We start from the raw sequence: 23,618 nt of genomic DNA on the forward strand, positions 1-23,618 counted from the left end.
GCATCGGCCCAGAAATAGATCAACAGATCTTCGCATACTGATGGATAAGATATTTCCGATCCAGATTGTCTCGCGGACAGAAAAATCTCGTATTTCTTCAGGAAATTCCCTCACATGAGTGTGTTAAGAAATGCGCTCACCGACAAAATTATTGCAGCAATCTTCCACGAAAATGCATAAATTTTCAGTGGGTGAAGTGAGGATGGTTTTCACAACATTTCCACAATAAATTGAGAAGGTATTCGTTGGGGGATTGTGGTCCAAAAGAGAAGACAATCATTGATGTATAAATAGCCCTTTTTCCCGTCTTTCACGCAGTAAGAGTTAAGGCGTGTGCATCTCACGTGGATTATAGTGAGCACCTAAAGCTGTGGCGTAAGTGCATTTTACACACCCAACATTTATTTATTATGTCATCGGGATATTGAAGCATATTAGGTCCAGCACAGCGTACAGCTGTTGGTGAGTTTGTCACAAGGAACACCCTCGAAGTGTGTCTATCGCTAAAAATAGGACTCCGCGCCGAGGCAACATTTGCAATTTATTGTCCCAAGAAAAACCCTCTATTTTCTACACAATCAACTCCCAACGAGCCTCTCAACCCAATAGCTATCAAGTCGAAAGGAAAACACTTTGGCTTAATGAAGCCAATTGAGACCTTTCACATCAACTCTCTACTATCATCACATGCGATTGCATCCCATCGACGTAAGATTTCGATATATGTAGCGCACATCAACTCACCACCACTGTCCATCGCACTTTGTGGTTTATCGTCATCCCCATATATTTATGAAATTGAAGAAGAGAGAGGAAAAAAACAGCAACAATGATCATTGCGTGCATTCACCGCATTTTCCTTCGGGTCAGCGCAACAATAGTTGTGTGTCGCCCTCTCAACCCTCCCCGCTGAACACAGTATTTACCCCTTTTTACAAATTGAATATAATGCAATTGTCCAGTGCATCGACACGGCACTTGAAAACCACTATGAGGACGATATGTGCATCGCGTGCCCCGCCCTTTGTCTTATGTCCAATCATGATGCTCTCACATTTGTAATTATTTCAGCATTATTGCACCGCAAGTGTCTGTCCCTCAACTTCCATTTCTAAATTATGCCACGATGCTTGGGAACAAAACCCGGGATCATTGGTGGGTAGTTTCTGGACAAAATTGAGGGCATAAGTCAAGTATAATGGAGACAAGTCAGTCGAGCTCCTCGTGTCGGAACAGCTTTGCCCAATAGACCTTTCTGGAGAATGGCGGGGGAAAAATCATATTTCCATGAATTACGATACACTAGGTGATTTTATGGCTGAATCTTATGTGTATTCCACGCAGAAATTCTTTTAAAAGTAAAAGACACCCTTTCAAAAACACTTTTGAAAGAGGGACTTGATGGTCTCTAAAAGTCTCCGAAATTACCCAATTTTACTGAACTATAAGAAAAAAAGAAACACTCTTAAAACAATCGTTTGCCGGTGAATGCCCTTTAAAATTGAAAGAGTCCTAAGGGAAACGTATAAAAGGGCCACACACAACATGTAAAAGCCATTGCTCAAGATAGTAAAATGGAAGATAACTCAAGGAGTTTCCTTCACAGAGCATCAAGCCAACCCTTGTGTCACTCCGAAAGCACCACAATTTAAGGGGTGAGTCGATGAGGTCATTGCACGAGTGAAAAGGAAAGCTCACGACTCTCGCCACCACACCGACGCGATTTCCAATCGACGCTCCAATCGGGACATTTCTCAGCACTTCCCTTCGCAAACTGTTCGGCCAGTGATATATTTTGGGAGATTTTTATGCAAATGAATTCAGGCACTGGATGATATTCGCATTCTGTGCTCCATGTGTGTGGCTCCATTGCATTCAATAACCCACTCACCGAGCCCATCGACAGCTGGGGTAATCAACATCTTCCCAGGGACTAATTACACGTTCTTCCGCCAACTTGAAATATGACCACATTGACCACTAACTTTTGCTACGTGATATTTCACAAAGATGCCCCGATATACATTATAAAGGTGGCCTGTTTTTTTTTTGTCCTCCCATGCCGGGAGCCTTTCACACCGTCTTTTGCACCATTTCTGATCAATTTCTGCAGGACAAAAGGGTGAATCCACTTAATTTCTCTGGTGCCATCATAATAACAATAAGCGACAATCATTGTGCCAAGTTGTTCATCGTCGGAGGCGAACAAACTGGAGTGAATGAGAGGGATTTTTGTGAAAGTCTCCTCATCTCCACGTCAAAGTACCTTGCATTGCCCTCAATTTGAGGGGATAAGAGTGATAATTTTTCCTTCACTATCGTCGCATTTACGGCCTCTGAACACCGATTCAACCGGCATTTTCTCACAAGACTGCGAACGGGGGAGAAGCACAAGGTTTCTTTCACCACGCAGCTTTTATACAATCTGCCAGAGTCTGGATGGGTGAAAAATACCCTCAACACAATGTGTGGCTTTTTTTTCGGCGGCGGTGGAAAATGAAAAGTGAGAGTTGGCAGAAAAGGCGCGATTTTCTCTATTGAAGCTGTTGACGGTGAAAAATTCCGCAGAAACCACGCCGCGTTCTCGTTGTACTTTCTTCAGACGCTGAAGCGCACTTACACCCAAATCCCGGGGAAATGAACCCCACTAGACCATTCACGCGCGCCTTCACAGCGATATTTTCCGCACTTTTCACCACTATATCACGCAAAGAGTACAATTTTTCACTGATTTTCGATGATGATGGTGACTTTGTCAAATAAAAGATGAAATATTCCGATTAAAAAGTGATTAATTTTGCCTCCAAATCGGTCAGAAACAAAAATCTGGTGTGTTGTACACAATTTAGATCCGAAAGAGAAACACAACATGGCGTCCCGAGGAAAGCAGTGAAAGCGCGAAGGAAATTATCGATCCGGAGTGGGGTTGAGAAAATTCACCGTCTTGACTGTGTGCGTGCGGAGGGTGGAAAACCACCCCTCTCGCATCCATCAAAGCTTCATGCCATCGCATATCGGTGTGTTCTCTTTCGGGCGAAAGGCGCCTCATGTAACCATACACTATAATGCCATCACGCCAGAGTTGAACGCACACTTCTGGGCGTTATTGGGAAAACGTGTAAGGACCATCATCAAGGTGGGGTTGGAAGGCTCAAGAGGCAGCCTGTGAGCGCAGAGAGTGAGAAAAATGAGGAAGAGAAGTCCGTGAGATTTAATTGCGTATCACGCAATTTTGAATTACGTCTCATGGCCATCTAGAGAGTGAATAATATGCTGAGAATTATTCGTCATATAGACATGTGTATGTGTACTGTGAAGAGGAAACAACAAAGCCAGAAGACGGAAAACCCCTCCACTGTGCTGCTGCCTTTTCTCCCATCTCGCGCCTCGGATATGTGTGGAAAACACTTTCGCCCATGCGCACACACTGAGTCCTCCTCAATGAGCGTCACACACTTTCCCTCCAAACCGAACCACCATCGGCACGAATCCATGGAAAATTCATTGCACATTGATAGTTTTCAGCCGCCCTCGAAGCGCCCAGTGCGCACATGAGCACGAGGGGGTGGCGGAGACGTGGGAGGCCGCCCAGCACACTCCTGGGTTCTCGCTGAGGGTGTGGAGAGTGGGAGGCAGTGTTAGTGCCTTTCGCTGTTTCTGTGTGAGTCCCCCCGGTGGCGTTACCTTCTCGATGGCAACAACCTCTCGGGAAAATTCAATGACCGTAGAAAGTAAAATTTCCAACGCTGTGACGTATGAAACTTAATTTTCATGCTCTCGCGGAGAGAGTGAGAGAGTGAATTAGTATGGAATTCCTAATTCCGATAGAAGTTATGGAATATTAGGAGTCACTTCGTTGTGTATTCTAGACGAAAGGGTGGAAATGGAGGTTAAACCAGACGTTATAATTTATTAACACACAATTTGAACGTCATTCTAAAATAGCTTTCCATCAGTTTCTATCGATTTATCCACAAATAAAGGACAGAAAATGCATAAAATCAAATTGTTGAACATTAATTAAAGCATAAAATATACTACAAACTCTCTTATCTTGACCACTTTGGGGGTAACTTAGTATGGTTTGCGAAATCAACTTAGCAGCTACACCTCTAAATTGCCGTCCTTTTATCAACAATGTAATTAAATTGAATGGGAATACAAAATGCGATGGAAGTGAGCGAAGAGTTAAGAACACTTTGATCAAATTCTATCGTGATCAACACCCATTCCTAATTACGAACATGACCACATTAAAAATCTGATGACCATCTGATGGCGATAGTGAATCAAATTATACTTGCAGTGGCCAAATGAAACACACATTCTCACGCAAATTCACTATTTAGCCCTAATGAAGACAAATTTTCGATTGAAATTATGTCCGCCATGGCATCAATTTGAGGTAGAGAAACACTTTTGGTGCTCAGCAAGAATGCAATTTCTTCGCCCAGCACGAATATACCTGGCGATCGTTGGGGATATTAATTTGAGAACACCGTAAATCCCCTCGAGGGTGAGGAAGTTTCGTGGTGAAAATATATTAGTTTCATGGGCGCTATCTTCTTGTCACTGACCACATTTGCCGGCAATTTTGGGCCCTTTTTTGAAAGAAGCGTGAAAGATCATGAGAATTTTGAGAATCGGGAAAATACACACAGTTATTTATTATCTCATTTCGAGATTGCATGTGCAAATTACCGAAAGTGATCTTTTAATTTCTCCTCATTACCCAATTTAACTCATTTCGGCGGATGCTTCTCTCGGGCGTTTCGCGCGTGGAGGCAACAATTGCAGGCACTGTGTAATTGAATTATTAACCAAGAAGAACTGCGCGATCCTCCGAGAGAAAGAGAGAAAGAGTGGAGAAAGCATTGGGCGAAGGAATTGTGTGAGAAGAAATAAAGCAAATGAAGAAGAAATATTGCCAATCAATCTCAACCATTGTGCACGGTGAGCCCCTTTTTCTCACTGGGCACGAGTTGAGGAAGACAGAGAATTATCTCGTGGTCAAGCATTATATGGGCTCAAGATTCAGGGCGCACGCGAATTGCACTGCGCGCGTCCCTCTCGGTCAAACCACACTCACATACACACTTGTGTTGGTCACAAAGTGCACTTCATTGCACATTTCTTGCACTGCACATGTGCAGTGTTTGCTCAATGCTGAGGCTCTTTACCTGGACACCCTTCGCGTTCACCTCAGGTCAGTTGCGGAACCAACACAAAACCCTGCCCATGATCGCAAACACACGCGCAATTGCACTCAAGTGCATTGCACATTCCTCTCCGGCACCGAGGATGTCTTCAATGAGTCTCAGCAAATTGTGCACACGCTGGAAAAGCTCCTCTCTGTCAGTGCGACTTTTCTCACTCAGTGAACTCCAAGTGCATTTCCTCCTTCGGCGCGAACACACAGAGAAACCCACCTTCGAGATGTTGGCAGAGCTGGAAACTTCTCTCAGCGAACGTGTGCAGCAATGTTAAGTGCAGAAGAGCGCGTGATTGGTGTTCAGAACATGTGATCAGCGCGCGCGTGCGTTTTTTTTCCAGATCAATTACTGCAATTACACTTGCGATCTCTAATCGACGACAATTATACAAGTCGATGCTATAATTTTGACCATTTGACACAACACCACCAATCAATTGCTGAGTCTCTTATTCTTTGAATTATCTCACCAGCATTCGGTGAAGAAGGAACTTTTTCTATAAGAGATCCGGGTGTTTGATACACATTCAACACACAAAAGGAATTCATATAAAACCACGCATAAATGTTGCCTCAAGTTCTTCTGATGTTAATACTACGTTTGATCATAACTCAGTGTCAGAAGTTTTCAGTGATAATCAAGTTAATTTATCAAATTTCATATTCAATAATTATTATTTGCATTTTGATCACACAATTATGATAAGACATTTGAGGTGAAAATAAAGAGAAATAACATGAAATACTTCTTCATGAATATCTCTCTCTCTCTAAAACCATTAAGATACATCTTTATCTCCTCCTTTCTCCCTCGATTATCATTATTATTGAAATTTCGTTAAGCAAACACACTGAGCATGCATTGTCGGCCCCAAAGGGATGGCATGGATGGCATAGAAGTGTGCCGAAGAGGATGATTGGTTCCAACATATGAATATCATATCTTGATCTCTTCTGGCACCGCAGAGCAATTTCATTCCCGCAATTGGTGAAAAAGATTAATGACCCCCAATCAATATGGCTAAACTGTTCTCTCTCTCGCTGCGGTGCTAGCGAATTCTATAGTCACTTCGCAACACAGATAAAAAAATATTATTTATACGCCAAAGTCAGGCCTTCAAATTCATCTGCACGCAATGTCAGGTTACATTTACCGAAGAAAAAAAGAATTAATAACACTGTGGGCCATGCTGTGTGGCTTGAGGTATTTGATCGAGAAATTAGGAAGGCACTTTCGGCAAACGATGAGAAGTGAATTAAAATTCAACACTTTAATTGTATATTGCATTAAAAATCGCTTTAGCCCAATGCAAAGAGAATCAGGCTCAGGAGGGAGGAGTGCAGTGGCATCCGACGCTCTATTGCCCACATTGCTCCCCGTGCTCATCATCATCTCTCCCGCCATAAAAGCAAATCCATCGCGGGACTTTATCTTTGGGTCGGTGCGAAAGGGACAAGCAATTGCCGTGAATGCTTCTTCACTTCATTTTTGATTCTAATTGGTTTTGGTTGAAACGAGCGCAGATGCAAGTTTTCGGGGCGCGTGCACTTTTTCGAGAGAGTTGATGCCAAAGAGAAATGCATATAAATACAGATGCGCGCGCGGTGTAGGAAAGAAAAAAAAAGTGCAGAACAACCTTCGCGCTCAAGAGACGCCATCCAGAGCACGAGCTTTTTGCCACACACCATAAGAGAGAGATTCCCCAGATTCGGTGGCATCACTCTTTCTCGTCTCGTGGTGAGAGAGAGCGAAGAAAAGAAGGAAAGGTGGCAGCGAAAGAGGAAGAAGATTGCGTACAAAGAGGACAAAAGGGTCATATAATGGCAGTGAGAAATATGACGAGATAAAAGGCAAATTGCTTACTCGGGAAGATGATAACGACAAGTGCAGCGTGGCCCCCTGGAATGCGCTACTTGCTCATGAATTGTGTGTATCTTGTCCGGAATCGTCGTGAGTATGTGATGAATGCACTTATTGCCCAACAAATAACTTATACACCTTGTCGCACCACTTATGATTACTTTGAAAACTTAAATGCGATAATATATCAAAATGTACATGACAATTGTAATTTTCCTCAGCGCCAGAACCGCACATTAAATTATAAACAGTCAGTGGAAGAAATTGTGCAAAAAAAGCACATGAGAAACACTTCTTTCCAACTTCACGAGGAATTATCAAATTAAGTGCAATCTCATTAAATGACAAACTTCGTGTTTCCACCGACAGACTTCATGTGAAGCTGCTGCGCTACTAAATTGAAATCACTCTTTTGCCAGTGCCTTCAAAAAAAAACTCTGCTGCAGAGAATTATCACCAAAAACTCGATTTCGATTTAAACTGGAAATTGTTTCAAGAGAGGATCACAGTTAAGCAATTGGGGAAGTAATTTGACATTCGTTTTTTTATTGACTAGACTCCCATTGATGAGTTCCAACTGTCTATCGCTCGTTTTATACTTCTCTCTTTGCCTTTGCCATGTCTGAGGTACATCTGCCAGGATCTGCCAGGCGCACCTTTTTCCTCACATTTGAGAGATAAAACAATTTGAAATTCTTAGACACCCTCTTGGACAGGAAATTTCCTGGGCGGAATTGAATGAATTGGCGGGCACAATGAGGTGAATTTATTCGTACCAAAATGTGAAATTCGTGTGTCGAATTCAAGTTCAACAAACTTCACCCTCTCCTTTTGCATTCTATTTACATATACCCGAATTTTTTTATGTATCTTTCGCTATGTATACAGGGACTATTATATTCAGAAGTGTTTCACGCTTCTGTTACAAACGTGAATATTTATTAATCCTTTTCTCCGTCATTCTCCTCTGGGCGCTATCCTCATCCCTGGCGCCTCAAAGAGTTGCCACGCAGACGAATGTGTGGATGAGAGATTAAGGCGGCGGACTTAAGTGTGTCCTCGTGCCCATAATGGGTGGGTGACAAAATATTATTTATTGCTCCCGCGTGGCTGAGGAGCATTTTCCACGAAAATTAACCTCGCCAAGTGACGAGTATTAATGCGTTCAGGGAAGTGAACGCACTTCCAGTGCCCGCAATCCGCCTAATTAGCAGACGAGGAAAAGAGGAGCACGCGACAATGTGCACAGCAGTGGCATCTGGTCGATCGCTCTCCGTCCCCAAAACACAACCCATCAGTTCGCTCTGCGCGTTGTTATCTGTTCGATGACCTGGCCGAAGACGGAACCACACCATTGACCATCGAAGGCTCCTTCGGCTCCGTCTCGACTTTTCGGCACTCGCGAGCCGCGAGTCATCCACCAACATTAATGAGCAATAAGCAATTAGTTTTAATTGTGCATCAATTAAGGGTCTTTGCGAGACAAGAAGTTCATCTTCAGCATTTAAATTTCCCCGCGCACTTCGTCAACGCCCAGAATACTCACATTTTACAGTACATTTTCTCGAGATAATTCACAGTTTCCAATGCCCTGAGAGAGATTTTTTCTCTCACAGCACACACACACTCAATTTAAATAACATTTTCCCTTGCAATGCCGAGGTAAATGGCAAGAAACAGATGTTGGACAGTGTGCGCAGTCGATGGTGGGCCAGGGAAGGCATTGCAGGGGAATCTCCTGAGAGAATGCAGACATAAAGTGTCCAAAGTGCCCATCTAACGTCTAATATAATGCCAGACACAACATGACTTACATATCGACATTGAATATTCAATGGCAGGGTGGTTAAAAAAAAGACGATTGCAAGAAAGAAACTATATCCAAAACTTTTTTCGGCGCTTCTCTTCGGCAGAGAATAAAAGCGTCAGCTGCAAATTTTATTTGTTGTTATTAAAACGGACACAATTATAGCCAAACAAAATTGTGAGGAAGAACAGAGAGAGAATAAGAGGAGAAAAGGAAGAATATGTGTACTTAATAAACATAATAAAATGGCACAATAAAACCTTTCAAACATAAATTGGATGATGCACAACAATAAAATTCACAGTGGCCAATAGAATTATTGAAAATAAAATGTTTCAGAAGGAGTTGCGAATGAGGCAAGTCCATCCAGGTCAAATTTGCCTCCAGGGCTCTTCAGGGCACTAATCTTGAAGGCAAACAGACAGAAAATTCTTCATGAAACGCGCGCTCTTCATGGTGTAATTTTGCGAAAGATGCTGATTTTTTTCCCCTCAAAGACAGCCCATGAAGTTAACGAACATTTATAAAGTTCGGGAATGAGAGTGAAAAATCCCAAGTGACATCGTCACTTTAGGCGTCACCTTTGAACGACAAGTTGGAATTTCGCTCATGAGACACGCGATTTCTCTCTAAAATTTACATTGTAGCGATTGAGGAACTAACAATGCAAGAAAGGAATCAACTAACATTTCTGCTCCACATTAAACGACAGCACGAAAGAGTGCGGCGAAGAGGTCCCTCTCAATGCTTCAGCTTTGCTCCCGGAGGGGTTCAGGACATTTTCCGCAGTGACGGATTGTCGTCGTGAATGGAGTTGAGGAGGGAAATGCAGAAAAACTGTACTCTCTACACGCGTTCGCTTAAAATTTAATTGTATTACTTCAGCGCTGAGCATACATTGCAATCAAAAGGGAGTGTTATTTGAAACAGGTGATCATTGAGTTTCTCCTGCAGCAGTCACACATTTCATTGAGGCACTGCGTCGAGGCAGAGTTGATGCACACACTTTAAATATAATTAAGCTCCTGGGAGACAACTTCTTTCCACTCTTCCAGGAGAACCGCAGCAGAAATCGCCCGCGGCAACCCTTGGGAACACCCGAAAATGATCAGGGAAAATTTGTCATAACTATCTCTCTCTCTTCTCACACTCGTGGTTTCCTGCATTAACATCTCAATTTCATGCCAAGCCTCTATTTGGGAAACGCACGCGTGTGTTGGGAAAATTGGCGTAGCAGGAATATTCTCACTTGCTCCCCATTAACTATCGGAAATTATAATATCTCTAACATGCTGTCGGTTGCCTCCTTTCCTCCTTCGTCTCGTGGGCACGAGAAATAGGGACAAGCCCTCATTAAATAGGTCTCATCATTTGTTGCACACCTCGTGTCGCGTCTATGCATATTGCAAATGGTATGTTTTTCTCTGGGCGCACCAGGAATTTTGGGCTACACATATTGGGAGAGGAAGAGCATTAATTTAATTTCACTTTTTTAGTACCTTTTCGCCTATTGCTCTCTCGAGAAATGGTAGAAGAAACAACATGAGACAGGTGCAAGACAAATTGTAATTGGACAACTGTTAGTTGAACGCATTATATCGCTATGGTATGCTTGATTTTTCGTTTTTTCGTATGAGAGAGACTCCTTTTTAAAGAACTTTTGGTCAATGCCAAGGCAAAGAAGTTCAACTCGCGCGACTCCCTTTTTGTCCGTTCTTCTCTCTCTCTCTCTCTTGGCAACTCCTGCGCCTCTCCTCGCCTTTCCTGTGTATATGCCAAGAAATTCTTTTTACTTTCTTATCCCACCTTGACATGTTGGCAAAATTCACCCGTCTCCGGGACTCTCCTCAATTGTACACTTCACCCCAAACCCAGAGATGGCATGAAATGTTTATTTGTGTACAAAATAAAGGCAATAAAAACATCCAATAAAATATACACATCGCGCAGGAATATCAAGAGGGCTGAGAGAAATGATTCTAAATGACTCCCTTTGCACAATCGAGACTGATAAATATTCTCGATTGCTGAGGCATTGGGCTAAGTGCATTTGGTGTGCAACATTGCAATTTTATACTTAAGCCTCACACTTTTTCCACCACCAATCACACCATTTCTCATGCCTCTGCTGTACGTGCAGCAATTTTTTGATTTTCCTCCTTTCCATCAGACACAATCTTCCGCAGAAACTTCCTCCCATTCTCGCCACAAAACCACTCATCAATTTTTCCTTCACCACCACTTTTGGCATGGCTTTTGCCCGCGATGAAAAAAAAGCGTATTTGACGTGTGTTCACGGAGCAAAAATCACCAGCGAAAAAATTAATGTGTCATGAAATTAAAATTTAGTTACGCCAAAAACGCAGCGAAGATGCGTGGTAATAAAGATCATGTGCACAATATAAAATGCGTTAATTGGGAGTTAAAATTGGCGAGAAAAGCTCGCGAAATCACTTACTTGGAACGCTTGTAGGTTGACGGTTCGCCGGATTGGGGAGGGTAGTAGGCTGGCGCCATGTAGTAACCTGGAATCAAGCAGATCCTTGAGAAATCACTGAATTCCTTATGATATTCAGCACAGGATTCTTCTTTTGCTGTGGAAATTGCATTGCAAGGCTAATTCTTGAACGTTGTTCCAAATTGCAAATGCAACTTCTCACGTCGATTCTGGTCATTCCAGAGCTCTGCAGACATGATGGATTGTCTTCTCAATTCAGAGTGAATTTTTGGTCATTTCTCCATGTGCATCCTCGACTGTGGCAGTGAGAAATGTGCCCAAAAGTGAGACTCAGGCAAACGTTTGCGAGTCAACACATCTGCCACTTCCTCGAATTTCGTTCTTAAATTGCTCTACACGTCGCGTGTGTGGCTCAGAATTCACATTGAGTTAATGTATCAAGGAATCGGGGAGTCGCCGATGGTGCAAAGACCCCTGCCGCCATTGCTCGGCCCGGGCGATGAGGGTGGCCAGCTTCCGGGGGTGGATTCGCGCCAAGCCCGCGAGCTCATCGTGACCTTGGCGCCTTCCGCGTGGCGACGAGATCGCCATGTTGGGCGCGTGACTCGATCCTTGTGTCTGACAGGGGAGTTCGGGGGTGGGAATTTTCTGCTCATGAGGTGCCAATTGGGGCTGAAGGGACGCGCGTGACGCCCAATGAGTCGTGCGGAGGAAATTGGGCTCTTCATTGTGGGTCTGGCGATGGATCACTGTGGGGATGAAACGTGAGGGAGATGCGCCTGGTGGCGAGGACGACGCCACATGTGGGCATCTGCGGACGTGCCGGCAGCGGAAAAAATTCAATAAACACCCGTTTGGGGCATAATTCCCATGTGTGCGCCTCTTGAAAATGTCCGCCTGTCAAAAAATATTCTTGTACGTCATGGCTCGCGAGAGAGAACGTATTTTTGGCGGTAGGCGATTTTCCCATAAATTGCTACATCACCACGTGCGCCGTGCGACGAGAGGCAATTGCACGGCCAGTCGCACTGTTCAGTTGCGAGTGCAATTGCACAGTGCAGCGGTGGAAATGCAGCGCGCACTGTGGCCAAATAACTCCACAATCGTCGACTCATCTCCTTTGACATTTAAGCACAGAGGCAGTACAAACCTGTTGCATTTTTCCCATTCATCATCTATACTCTGGCTGTCGCTTTTCCGCCTGAACACTGTGGATGTCGCGTGGTAATGTGAAATCGATGCGATTCGGGCACTTAACATGCAATATTGCTGAAGATTCTCAACAATAAACACTAAGAATCACCGGCTTTTGGGCTTGCACTATTGAGGAAAAAATATTCTAATGGTCGCTCTGGGGCACCTCCAAATTTGCCCACGGCCTTCAATGCCCACACCGCATGCGGAGAGTCTTCTAGAAATTCCCAGTTCCATTCACGTGATGTCTCATCGGCGGGACTTTGCATGGAATTCCACTTTTTGGGGATTTATATGCCCAAAAAGGCGGGATTTTTGCCATCTGGAGCACAAATGGGGGCTCTTAAGCCGAGATTCCTAGCAAGGAAGTCAGTAAGAATCGCTCAGCATGTCTCCGCAAAAGCCCGAAATATTTTCTACCACCCGGAAAATTCAACTTCCACACGGCGTGTGGGCATTAATGGCGGTGGGCACTTTTCGCGGGGGCATTTTTGACGGCGGCCACGCACACAATTTTAGCGCTGTGCGACTGAGACAGTCCGCAGTGCCGCGCCAAATGGGCGTATGGCGCTCTCGCTCTGGCACAGTATTTAAAACCAAAGGTGACATTATTAATTATGGCGAAAAATACATAAGAGCACTGTATGTCCAAACTGAAATTATATTTCTGCCCACACAGGCAAAAATATTATCAACATTTAAAATTTTATCCTCCTGATAAGGGTATTTTTCATCGAAATTTCCCGACTTCGTGGAAATATACTTGAGCGCCCTATTTACTCAGTCCCACATTCCGGGTGGCGACCGCGCGCGGAAAGAGGCCAGTAAATAGGCCATTTACTAATTTTCTCCAACCATTTATCGCCACTTTCGGTAGATTAGAGACCCAAAAATAGGTGAAATGTCTCAAAGTTGCCCTCCGGAGATGCTCTGAACTCAATATTTCCAGTGGAAAAATCCGATAGTTTCTCTTGCCTTTCATCTAATCAATTTCCGGTTTCGCTGCAATGGTGACATAAGTTAGAATTTCGGCAACTCCCAGAGGATCATTTGAGCACATAAAACCGAGAGATAAATATACATTTTCCTGCCAAAGCCATAGGAGAAGCGCAGCGTCGCAAAATCCAGTCTCACCTGACCTCTCATTCGCGGGTCATTCGGTGGGGCGCGAAGAGAAGCCCGGAAGGGATTTATTTCCTTGTTTGCGATGTCACACGGCTTCATTTTATGTATCGCGGAAGAGAATCACGATTACATGTTTCACTCAAATCCATTAAAAAACACTTTTTGAGTATGTGCACAGAAGATGCAGAGGATGTAAGTGTGTTTGAGGATGTGTTTTGGAGATGAGAAAAATGTGTGCATTTGGAGGTCCTTTTTCTGTGCGTTCGAGGAAGAAGAAAACAGGGCAAATTGAAACCGTCAATCGAAGACCGGTTGTATTAGATTTCTGGAGTGAGAGAGAGAAAAACTGTGTTTTGCCACAGTAACATCTCGGAGATTCAGGCAAAAGTCTGGGATTTCCAAGAAATTGGGATGAGCGCTCTAGAAGTGATGAATTCTTCAGCACAAAATTGATTGTCTAATGAATTTTCAGTGTTTCGGGCGGTGTTAAGAAATTTCACACTTGGTTTATTCAGGTTAATGCCACTATAATAAGTTCTCTCTTCACTTCCTTTCGCTACATAAAAAGATGTTATTACATTTGTTAAAACGACATTCTATCATACAATAAGATTGGATATTAAAAAAAAACAAGAGAAAACATATTTCTAAGGAAAATGCTCAATGTTTCACTGAGAATTAGTAAGTAATACTTGATATTCTGTCAAAACAGGATTCTCTCTCGACCGTTGTGTAAATCTGTGATGTGTCTTAACAATACTCATGTTGATATAAAAGAATAAATTAAGAGACGTCTTGGAAGGAGCAAAAAATCTCCTTGTCCCAAGTAAGAATATTTTGTCCCATTTGCAAATGATCAAGAAATACCGGACCATTTCTCGACTGTCCCCTAAACTCCGGGGCTCAATGTCAAATGATGTCGCCGAAGGGATGTATTTTGCAACTCCCGAAGACGCTGAGCCATTCTCCCCTGTGAGAATCCTCCCTATCGTCTCGGATCAATGCATGTGAAGTGGATGAGGAAAGTTCGGGTGTTGCTCAGGTAGCGATTGTGTGCGACTCAGTGAGAGTGAGATTGGAAGAAATTCAATTCACACACGACCCTCCTTTTGCTCTGCCATGAATGCATAGAATGCCTCATTTAAAGTGCGTACCTCTGTGCTCTCTGGAGCCCTCTTTCTCTGGAACAGCACACAGAGAGGGTCTGAGAAAAGAAGTCCCGTTTGGGAATACGCACATTTCCATGGAGTTTTTGAAATGCGAGCGGTGAGGAGCCAAAGAAGAGGATATCCTTGAGGGTGATTTATGTGGTGTCTTCTTGCATTGAAAATTTTGCCACTTGAAGAGTGGGAAATTAATTGTCTCCATAATGATTTTCATACTCCTTTTTCCTTCACGCAGAATGAAAAAAGATGACCACGGCTCATAAATCACATTAGCCAAAATTCGCTGTTTTTCTCCATTCTCACCGCTTCGGCGGATATTTTCCAGAGAACCAGAAATTTATTAATGAGCGACGAAAACAACACACGAAACCCTGGCTTTTGAGACTCTTCATCTTATGGTGAATCTTATTTAGATATATTTCTCCGGTCGACAAAAGCATCGTGCGCGCTTTTTGCCCGTTAGCCGGACATATTTGGAATTCTTTGATGTTGTGCTCTTGAATGGAGAAAAGTCGATACTTATAATGTTTTCCTATTAATTCTCGATGGTGTGCGAACAGAGCTATTCAGCCATCAAGACGCACACAGGCGCAGCACAAAAAGTATCCAATTCTCACGATTCTGTCCAATTCGGAGGAGAATCACGTCCGAAGCATGAGATTCGTTATCTGGCCATTGAGAAAAGTTCACCCATAAAGCTTCCAGAGGAGCCAAGAAGAGTGTCTCTCTGTGGCCTCTTCTCTGAATCATCTGCTGAAGGCATTTCCAATCATTCACTTTATTGACTCCGCCGATACATAATTATGTGTCACTTTATCGATACACAAGTCAATCGCCACACATAATGTGGACGCCCGTAAACCAAATATTTTTATCTTTCCCGCGCGCTGATGGTGTTCTCAATGAAAAATAACAACTCTGTACACTCCAGGCCTCACTGATATATATGAATGATAAGAAAATGCACATAGTTGAAGGCACAGCGTGTTTTCCTTCGCAGCTCGTTGCGCTACAGAGCAAACAACATGGTGTTATGTTGGATTTCGAAATATCGTAAAAATGTCTCATTCATGCGAATGGCAAATGCTCACTTTCAGGGCTGAAGCATTAATTTTTTTTCAATTAAAATATGACTTAGTTTTTAATGCAGTCAAACCATTGCAATCACTGGAATATTGTTGAGTTTGGCTAAAACACACGACGATATAAATAAATACATGATTAATTTGGGAGTGGAATATTTACGATTGGAGACTAATAAGTCTCCAGAAAATGATTATCTTTCGTATAATGCTTAATAGCAAAATTCACTTCCACCTCATCGATATCGAGTGCACGATATCAAAAGAAAATGCTTGATGAGCTGTGAAAACGCTCTCATCGCATCAACAGCAAATTTCCGGTGCGAAACACTGGAAAATCATAGAACTGGGCTGAAATTCCGCCTTTTACACTGTGGAATCTTTATAGAAATCTTCTTCTTTTAATCTGAAAAATACATCAATTTTTGTTAAGAAATGAAAGAACAATATTTTAAGGCTTTAAACGGGGAAAACCGATGATAATCAGAGGTTCAAGTGAGAAAGAAGAGGTCCTACTGCTGAACACTGTCGAGTGCAGGAGCAGAAGGAAAAGGAAAAGAAGGCAAAACAGCGAAAAATGCTGATGAAGGTGATTCACTAACAGTTGGTGCAAGAAAAACTACCAATTTTTGAGCAACTAAAGGAATTTTGTGCTCTTTAAAGGCACTCAAGCCTATTCCAGTGAGCCAATTTATTCTCGTACTAATTAAGACATGGCCTTACAATTTAACCATTTTAACGCCACAATTAAGTCGAAAAACGACTTTGAAAATCTGTGGTTAGATCGATATGTTCATTTTTTTCTTTTTATCTTGATTTTTAATTTAATTCTTTTAACTCTGACCAAAAATTAAATATTTTCCGATTAAAATTAGTGCCTAAACTGCAGTTTCTCTATTTTATTTGCGATTTTTGCTTATCTTTCGAACGTATGCGAAATACGATCGAAATGCTTCATGTTGGCATTGAATGCGTCGTGCGTTGCAATTGCATTCGCTTGCATTGTCTCCGGATGGCCTCCCTCCTGGTCAGGCGAGAGGCCAAGTGAGTGCCGAGAGAGTCGGATTGCGCCAAGTGGATGCGAGTTGATCCCGCCCAGCGAATTGCAAGTGCACGCATCACGTGCAGCTGCAGCATATGCCTCTCCCTGGATGCACTTCATCTCGTCGCGTGTGCAAATAGTGTAATTGCATTGGTCGCGCCGCAGCGCAAAATAAATTCAAAATGGTGTCTCGCGGCCGCTCTAGAATCCCACATGTTGATAATCGCGCTCCTCTGGCGACCAATGGCTGGGCATTTGCTGGGATTTTTTCGCGAAAATTTTTTGGCAAAAAACACATTTGCGCAATTGACATCGTGCATCGCGCATCAGGCGACGAATTTTTATCCATTCGCATAGAGAAGGCGATTTTTTTTCTAATGGCAAAAATAGCATATTTTCTCCTATGGCCCACACCAATACTCTGATGAATTCTGGGCCTTCTGCCGCCACTCTTCGTCCGCCCTCGATACTTCTGTGTGGCTGTATTTGCTGGTAAATATTTGGATTCTGTTCTAATGCTGCCTCCGCGTCCCCAACATGCGGAGCGCCCTGCCTTTGGCTGTCTCTTTCCGCCCAATGCCGGCCATGCCGCGCTCTGCCTATCGGTCGTTGAACCCGTGGGTAATTTCGAAAAATGTTGAATTGTACCAAAATACCCACTTTTAATTCAACACTCAAATAAATATCTCGCGATTTTGGGTAGTTTGCGTGGCTTTTTGCGCTGCTGAACTTGCCAAAATCTCGCGCTTGAGTGAGCCGGCCGCGAGAAGCCAATTCTCTGGCATTATTTCACTGTGCAATTTGCAAAGTTTATGGGCCAATAAGGCATGATTTTAATTGTCAATTCAATCAAATGTTCTCTCGAGAGTCCTTGAGCGTGGTGGGATTAAGGGGAGAACTCATCCTCTGGGCTGGGATGAGTGGAAAATTCGGGATTGATGGGCCATCGTGTATCATTTTCCGCGAATAGGCATTTTGTGCAGTGAAGACACTGCTCAGCCGGGACACACTCTCTCTCTCTCTCCTTCCCGAGAGATGTTAAGAGAGTTTGGCCCACTTCCACCCACTCAAAAGCTCCTCAGCATACAGCTTTTCGTGACTCCGCGCTGACCGCGTGTTTCACGTGGGAAAATGCTTCGCTTCTCACACAATTTCTAACGGACACCACACTTCCCACCCCAAAATCCAGTCTCTTTTCATCTGGCGATAGATAATAAAGCAGCAATAATAGGACTTCCCTTTGCAAAAGGATTTCGCAGCGCTCAGGCACGTTTTTTTCTCGCGTGGAGTCGTCGAAACTTGAGAATCCAGGCGCGGAGGCTGAGCAAAAAACGGCGTGGTCTCGCCGGGAGATTCGCGCATCCATTGAATCCCATTGAAATGTCTCTGGATCTGGCATTTGTAACGATCTTCCAGGCCGCTTTTTTGCCCTGGCTTTTTCTGCCCGCTTTCCGGCCACTGTGGGATTGTGCTGTGGCAGAAAATTCCACAATTGTGCGGCTGAATGCTGTGACAACAATTGTCCCGCGAGATGTGTTTCTCACAAGAGTGGAATCCTGGGCGAGATGAGATGAAAAGGATAATTGTGAAATGTTGTAGCGTCCGGCGACGATCCGCCATCCCATGATCTCTTGACCTCCAGATGCCGAAACGGCGGTTATTGCGCGATTATTCATGGGCGCAGGACAGCATCAATTGGGCGACCGTTTGGCCAGGAGCGCCTCTCGCGCATCCCCGTCAATTAATCCACTCGCCAAAGCGTGAAATTAGCCATGGGAAGAAACAAGACACTTGGCGTCAATTTGCAAGAACATCATTCAGATTTATTATCATGTTTAATCTGCATTTTTATATCCATATATTAATTTTACATTTCTCACTGCACTAAATATACTCTTCTTTCTCTTTTTTTCTACCTTATTTTCTCCTTACACTTTATCATTAGTATGTAATCATTGTTGGTAATTTAATAAATTGGAGGAGGTCGAGCAAAAAAAGGGAATTTTTAATGCACAGCAGATTTTTTTCATCATCTTCTTCAGCGTGTGTGTATAGAAAACAAGAACAAATGGCAAAGAAATCAACATACAAAGCACTACACAAGAGAAAATAAACGTCAGTTGTTTCACATCTTTAAGCCATCAGAGTATATGCAAAAAAATGCTGTTGCACAAAGTTGTGAACAGAACTCTGGCCATCGAATATAAAGAAATATATATTCTGGAGTAGTTTCAATGCTATTGAGCTACAATCATCTACAAATTGTTTTGATTTAACCACTGTTTATATCTTTCCTAAATTATCTATAAATTCACAAGGATATTCTTTCTTCTCACTCTTCCTATTGATCACTAAATTTGCAGTAATTCCCGATTTTTACATCCTTAAATCCACCCACGGAAATGCTGATGGGCGAGAACGCGCTGAGGAATACTGGAAATGCTCTCATCTCTATACAATTTATAACAAACATAAAGGAAAAAGAGATATTTTCTTTCATAGAAGCACTTTTTATCAAGACAACTAGAATTAGTCAAAAGATTTTCTTTCTTTTTTATCGGTAATTCCTACAAATCTACAAATTGTTGCAATCTCACTTAAGTATACTCTTCAATATGTTTTATTTATCTCATAATTTCATGATGTTTTTTTTTGTGTAGTTTGCTTTTCCTCTTCATCAGATATAAAAATAATAAAACATGTATCATTATTTAAGTAGTATAATTTGTATTAAATTCCTCAATTTCCAATATGAAATGGACTTTTAATATCTTCTTACATTATGGTATGTTTTCTTATTTAAATTAAACAATCTTTTTTTTTCTTTATCGTCTCAATATTCCTAATTTGCCCAATTGTTTGCCTAATTTTCATACAATTTTTTTTTTTGTTAAACCTTATGCGACTTTCATTTTGTAAAGATAATTTTGTGGCTCTGAAGTTTTCTTCACTTTTTTTCTCTCCTTCTTCTTTTTTAGGTACATTTTATCAATTTATGCAGTCTCACATAAGTGCATGTTTTTTTTTCTCATTAATTCCCTCCACAGTTCTGGAAAACACTCAATGGAAATTCTAATAATGCCTGCTTGTGTGAAAATGGGGTGGAAAAAAAAGGAATCAAGACAAAAGGAGGGTGAACACACAATTATCATTGGCAAATACGTAAAATATCGATAGGCGCATTTCCATTGTCAAAATTTCATACACGCTCCGTGACTAGCCAATAATTTACTCGTTTTGGACTTGCTATCGAAATTCTACTTCTTTCTTTCTCTCTCAAAGACACTTTGAGCATATTTTTTTTTATCTTTTGTTATCTCTACAATACAACATCGAAAGGAAACCGAACTTATAATCTCAATCACTGTGTTTAGTGTCTAATTTCCCCTTTCCTCCTTTCTCTTTTCACTCACTTGTATTGTTTTTTTTTCTTATTATCAGTGAATTTTGCAATATCAAACTTCCTAGCATTCGATGGTCGCGCAGCGTCATGCCGCCCTGTTTCCCCCCTCATCAATCAATGGATAGACAAAAACGTACAAAAATATATAATGTATACAGAGAAATCCTTATTTTCGACAAGCGTGTTTTCGGTGTTATGTAAGCGCAGGGGTTTATCCTCTCTGCCAAAGTCGTCAACCTTTTTCTTCTTCCCTCTCGGCCTTTACGAGCTGAGTGGAGAAATGCCCATTTGTCGCGGATCCGGCGGAGCCACGGCGCCCGGTTCGAGATTCTTCAGTAGTATTGACAGCCAATGTTTCGTGGATTTGTCCTCGCGAAGGCATTCCGCAAATGTGGCATCGCGCAATTGATCCGGAAGACATTGCCTCAGAGCTTCGCAAGCTCTGCAAAACAGACACACAGAGAGAAACGACAGTTATTCATGTTCTTATGACTTCCTCTAGCCTCGCACAACGGCGGATATCGTGTGCTTAACTCACCTTGGATTGTCCGTGAGCCTCAGATAGCATCTGACAACGTGCTTCAGGAGCCTGGCTGAGGGCTCCTTCGCCAGCGATATCACCATCTTGCCGAGAATTATTGCTACGTGAGAGAATCTATCATATGTCTGACATATATAGGACAAACCACTGTCATCCAGAAGGATTTTCTGCAATATAAACGTTGCCACGGTTTTGCTCAACTCAGAACCCGATTCCATTATTCGCAGACACAACGGAATGATTTCAGTGCTGAGCAAAAATGTGATAACCTCCTGTTCATCAGTCTGAAAAGATAGATATTGCCAAAAAAAGAAGGATGGATCAGAGTGGGAGTCAAAATGTACAATTTCACACACAACATACATATAAATTTGATGCCTCTCTAATCTATTTTTACGTGAAATTCCCCTTCTTCTGAACAAAACAACAACACTCGAGCGGTGTAAACATTCACAAATATGTATTCTACTAATATAGAATGGAATGCTTTAGTTATGCATAAAACTGATATGTTTATGCGCTCATGACCTTTTGATCAGCACACAAACTCGTTCTATCTCTATTATATGGACGACAAGAGAACAAAAATACACAATAAATACAAGACACACTCTTTCTAATACCCTTCAAGTTAAGATTATTCGCTCCACAATTGGAGGAACAGCTTTCCCTCTCAACACAAACTCATCCCAAAACTCTAAATTATTAAATTAATGTTTGTAAAATTTTACAAACGACCACAAAACTTTCCCTTTAATCACTAAACTTGTTCTGCGAATTTTCCATCCAAAACTTAATTGCAAAATTTACATCGCGTTGTTCAGCATCAAGTGAGGAAAGTTTTTAATCCACCCATTAAAAGTCCCTCGAGTGCAAGTTTGTGTGCATATAAAATGGCATTCTAATGGAGAATATATAGGTTTCTATGGTAATTCTCTCCCTCACTCTCGTCAACCATATTGCTCTCTCTCTATTTATATGAATTCTATAAATATTATATAACATTTCTAACAGGACAAGCTTTTTATAGATTTCACATGGCAAAAATCAGAACACAGCTTTTCATGATTAAACTTTTCCATCGCGCTTTATCGCATTGGCAGGCGTTCAATAAAAAACCACCATCCCTTATCTTATCGCTTGTTTACTACGAGAGAGAGAGAGAGTTTAGAGATCGTCAAATGCTTCGGCATCAATTGCCCCCCAACGAGACACCCTTCGAGGGTGTCCGGAGAGGTGAAAGACCTCTCGAGCGCGCCTCACCTTCACTAGTGCACCAATCACGCCAAGGCTCGTGAGCCGCAAGTACTCGAACGGTCTGGTCTTGGAGGTGGTGTGCAAGAAAGGATAGAGGAACAGTGGTATGTTGGCTTGCAGGAACACAGATCTGGTCTCTGGGTGCGACGCGACGCACTGCAGGAGCGCCAGGGCGTTGCACACGCGATTGGACTGGTGGGCAGTGAGGGTGGCCGGGTGGATGGAGGGGTAGATGTTGATGATCTCCTGCAGGAGGGCGGCGGTGGTGCCGAAGCTATGCCACAGCATCGGCGCCAGGTCTGGCACACTTTCGCGCTTCTTGCTCAACTCCAGCAGCGCATTCTCGCGCGTCTCCGGATTCGACAGCTCATTGATCCAGTGAAAGACCTGCAAGTGTGTCAAGGAGGTAAAGAGCGTGTCAGTGAGGGTCACGACGAGTCGCGGGGGCCCCGCGGTGAACCCACCTTCTCAGTTTCAGCTGAATTCGGTGCCGGACTCGGTTGACTGCTCATGATTTACACACTTCCCTGTGTCGCACAAATGGTCAAATTTCAGCGCCCAACTCGAGACTCCGCCGCACAAACATCAACAGGGTGGCGCACACGGTGTGAAGCTCAGTGTCCCAATTCAGGAGGATTCTCTCTCTGGGCGGTCCTTCTTCTGTGCGTTCACCCACGACAGGAAAAACAGTGGAAAAAGCTCACTCAATTATGAATGCGTAAACTGCGTCGCACACAATATTATTCACTCTCTGGGCTCTTCGTGACCCCACAGAAAACATCTGCAGACAATCCCACAGAGCGATCGCGGACAAATTCGGTGAATAGAGCCACGAAAATATTTCGCAAACGTTTATCTCGATGAGAAAACTATTTTGAAAATGTGACTGACCATCTCACAACACGTTCTGTTATCAATTTCTCACATGGGTCAAGATTGTGTGATTTAGGTTAATCCTTCGCACATCCAGAAATTCAAGTATTCCCCTGACTTGTCCGCGAACGCTCTCGGGCAGCTGAGCAAAGTGCTCATAGGGTGCGAGAACTCACTTTGCTGGGAGAAACAGAATTTTCACTGCACTTTTCACTGGCACACACCTCAACAGAAGGACAAATAATACTTTTATGACACACTTTGATATCTTCACTTGTCTCACAACTCCTTTTTCCACACTTTCTCGATGATTTTCACCACTTTTTAGCACAATTTATTCGTGTTGAGAGAAAGAAACGCAATGATTTTACGCCATCACTTTTTCTATGTTTTCCTTCATTCAACCGATTTATCGATATATCGCTATCGCTGCAAACTTCACGCGGTTCTGTGTTTTTCATGCGGATTTCCCACGTAGAGAAAATTTTTATGCATTTCAGTGATGCAGAATATGCCTTGGAAAGAAAATCATGTCTCTAGAAATCGTCTGTGGGCTAAATTACTGCCCAAAATGTGCTGATTTTCAAATTGGGCACA

General features: G+C 42.7%; 2 protein-coding genes across 6 annotated transcripts in view; both read right to left on the reverse strand.

Annotated features, from left to right (window-relative positions):
- Positions 1–12,673, reverse strand: part of LOC132263270 (insulin-like growth factor 2 mRNA-binding protein 1) — a 38,172-nt gene extending 25,499 nt beyond the window's left edge. Inside the window, exons 1-2 of one of the 2 annotated variants that reach the window (XM_059762989.1) lie at positions 12,489–12,673; positions 11,339–11,405 (exon numbers count right to left, since the gene is read on the reverse strand). In XM_059762989.1, coding sequence (XP_059618972.1) covers positions 11,339–11,405; positions 12,489–12,513 — 92 coding nt within the window. In that variant the 5' untranslated portion in view covers positions 12,514–12,673. Of the gene's footprint in view, positions 1–2,266; positions 2,457–11,338; positions 11,406–12,488 lie in introns of those variants that run through there. The other variant, XM_059762947.1, reaches the window with a different exon arrangement.
- Positions 12,674–18,744: 6,071 nt separating this feature from the next.
- Positions 18,745–23,432, reverse strand: LOC132264403 (CCR4-NOT transcription complex subunit 9). 4 transcript variants are annotated; one of them, XM_059764630.1, is made up of 5 exons: positions 23,198–23,432; positions 22,613–22,805; positions 22,155–22,535; positions 20,889–21,175; positions 18,745–20,792 (listed from the first exon to the last, which is right to left on the reverse strand). In XM_059764630.1, the coding sequence occupies exons 2-5, from the start codon at positions 22,658–22,660 to the stop codon at positions 20,612–20,614; spliced, it is 897 nt and encodes a 298-aa protein (XP_059620613.1). In that variant the 5' UTR covers positions 22,661–22,805; positions 23,198–23,432; the 3' UTR covers positions 18,745–20,611. The 4 variants fall into 4 exon arrangements, with proteins under 4 accessions (XP_059620613.1, XP_059620589.1, XP_059620605.1 ...); XM_059764606.1 differs by having other exon boundaries at positions 22,613–22,808; XM_059764622.1 differs by lacking the exon at positions 23,198–23,432 and adding an exon at positions 23,040–23,169 and having other exon boundaries at positions 22,613–22,929.
- Positions 23,433–23,618: the final 186 nt, after the last annotated feature.

The sequence above is a fragment of the Phlebotomus argentipes genome, unplaced genomic scaffold, assembly GCF_947086385.1.
Source record: "Phlebotomus argentipes unplaced genomic scaffold, Phlebotomus argentipes genome assembly contig_2, whole genome shotgun sequence".
NCBI classification, from domain to species: Eukaryota; Metazoa; Arthropoda; class Insecta; order Diptera; family Psychodidae; genus Phlebotomus; species Phlebotomus argentipes.

Excerpts from the sequence above, each read along its gene's own strand:
- LOC132264403 (XM_059764630.1), bottom strand. The coding sequence starts at position 22,660 with ATGAGCAGTCAACCGAGTCCGGCACCGAATTCAGCTGAAACTGAGAAG. Across the intron at positions 21,176-22,154 it reads TGATTGGTGCACTAGTGAAG|ACTGATGAACAGGAGGTTAT; the intron begins GTGAGGCGCGCT and ends CTATCTTTTCAG. Across the intron at positions 20,793-20,888 it reads AGGCTCACGGACAATCCAAG|AGCTTGCGAAGCTCTGAGGC; the intron begins GTGAGTTAAGCA and ends TCTGTTTTGCAG.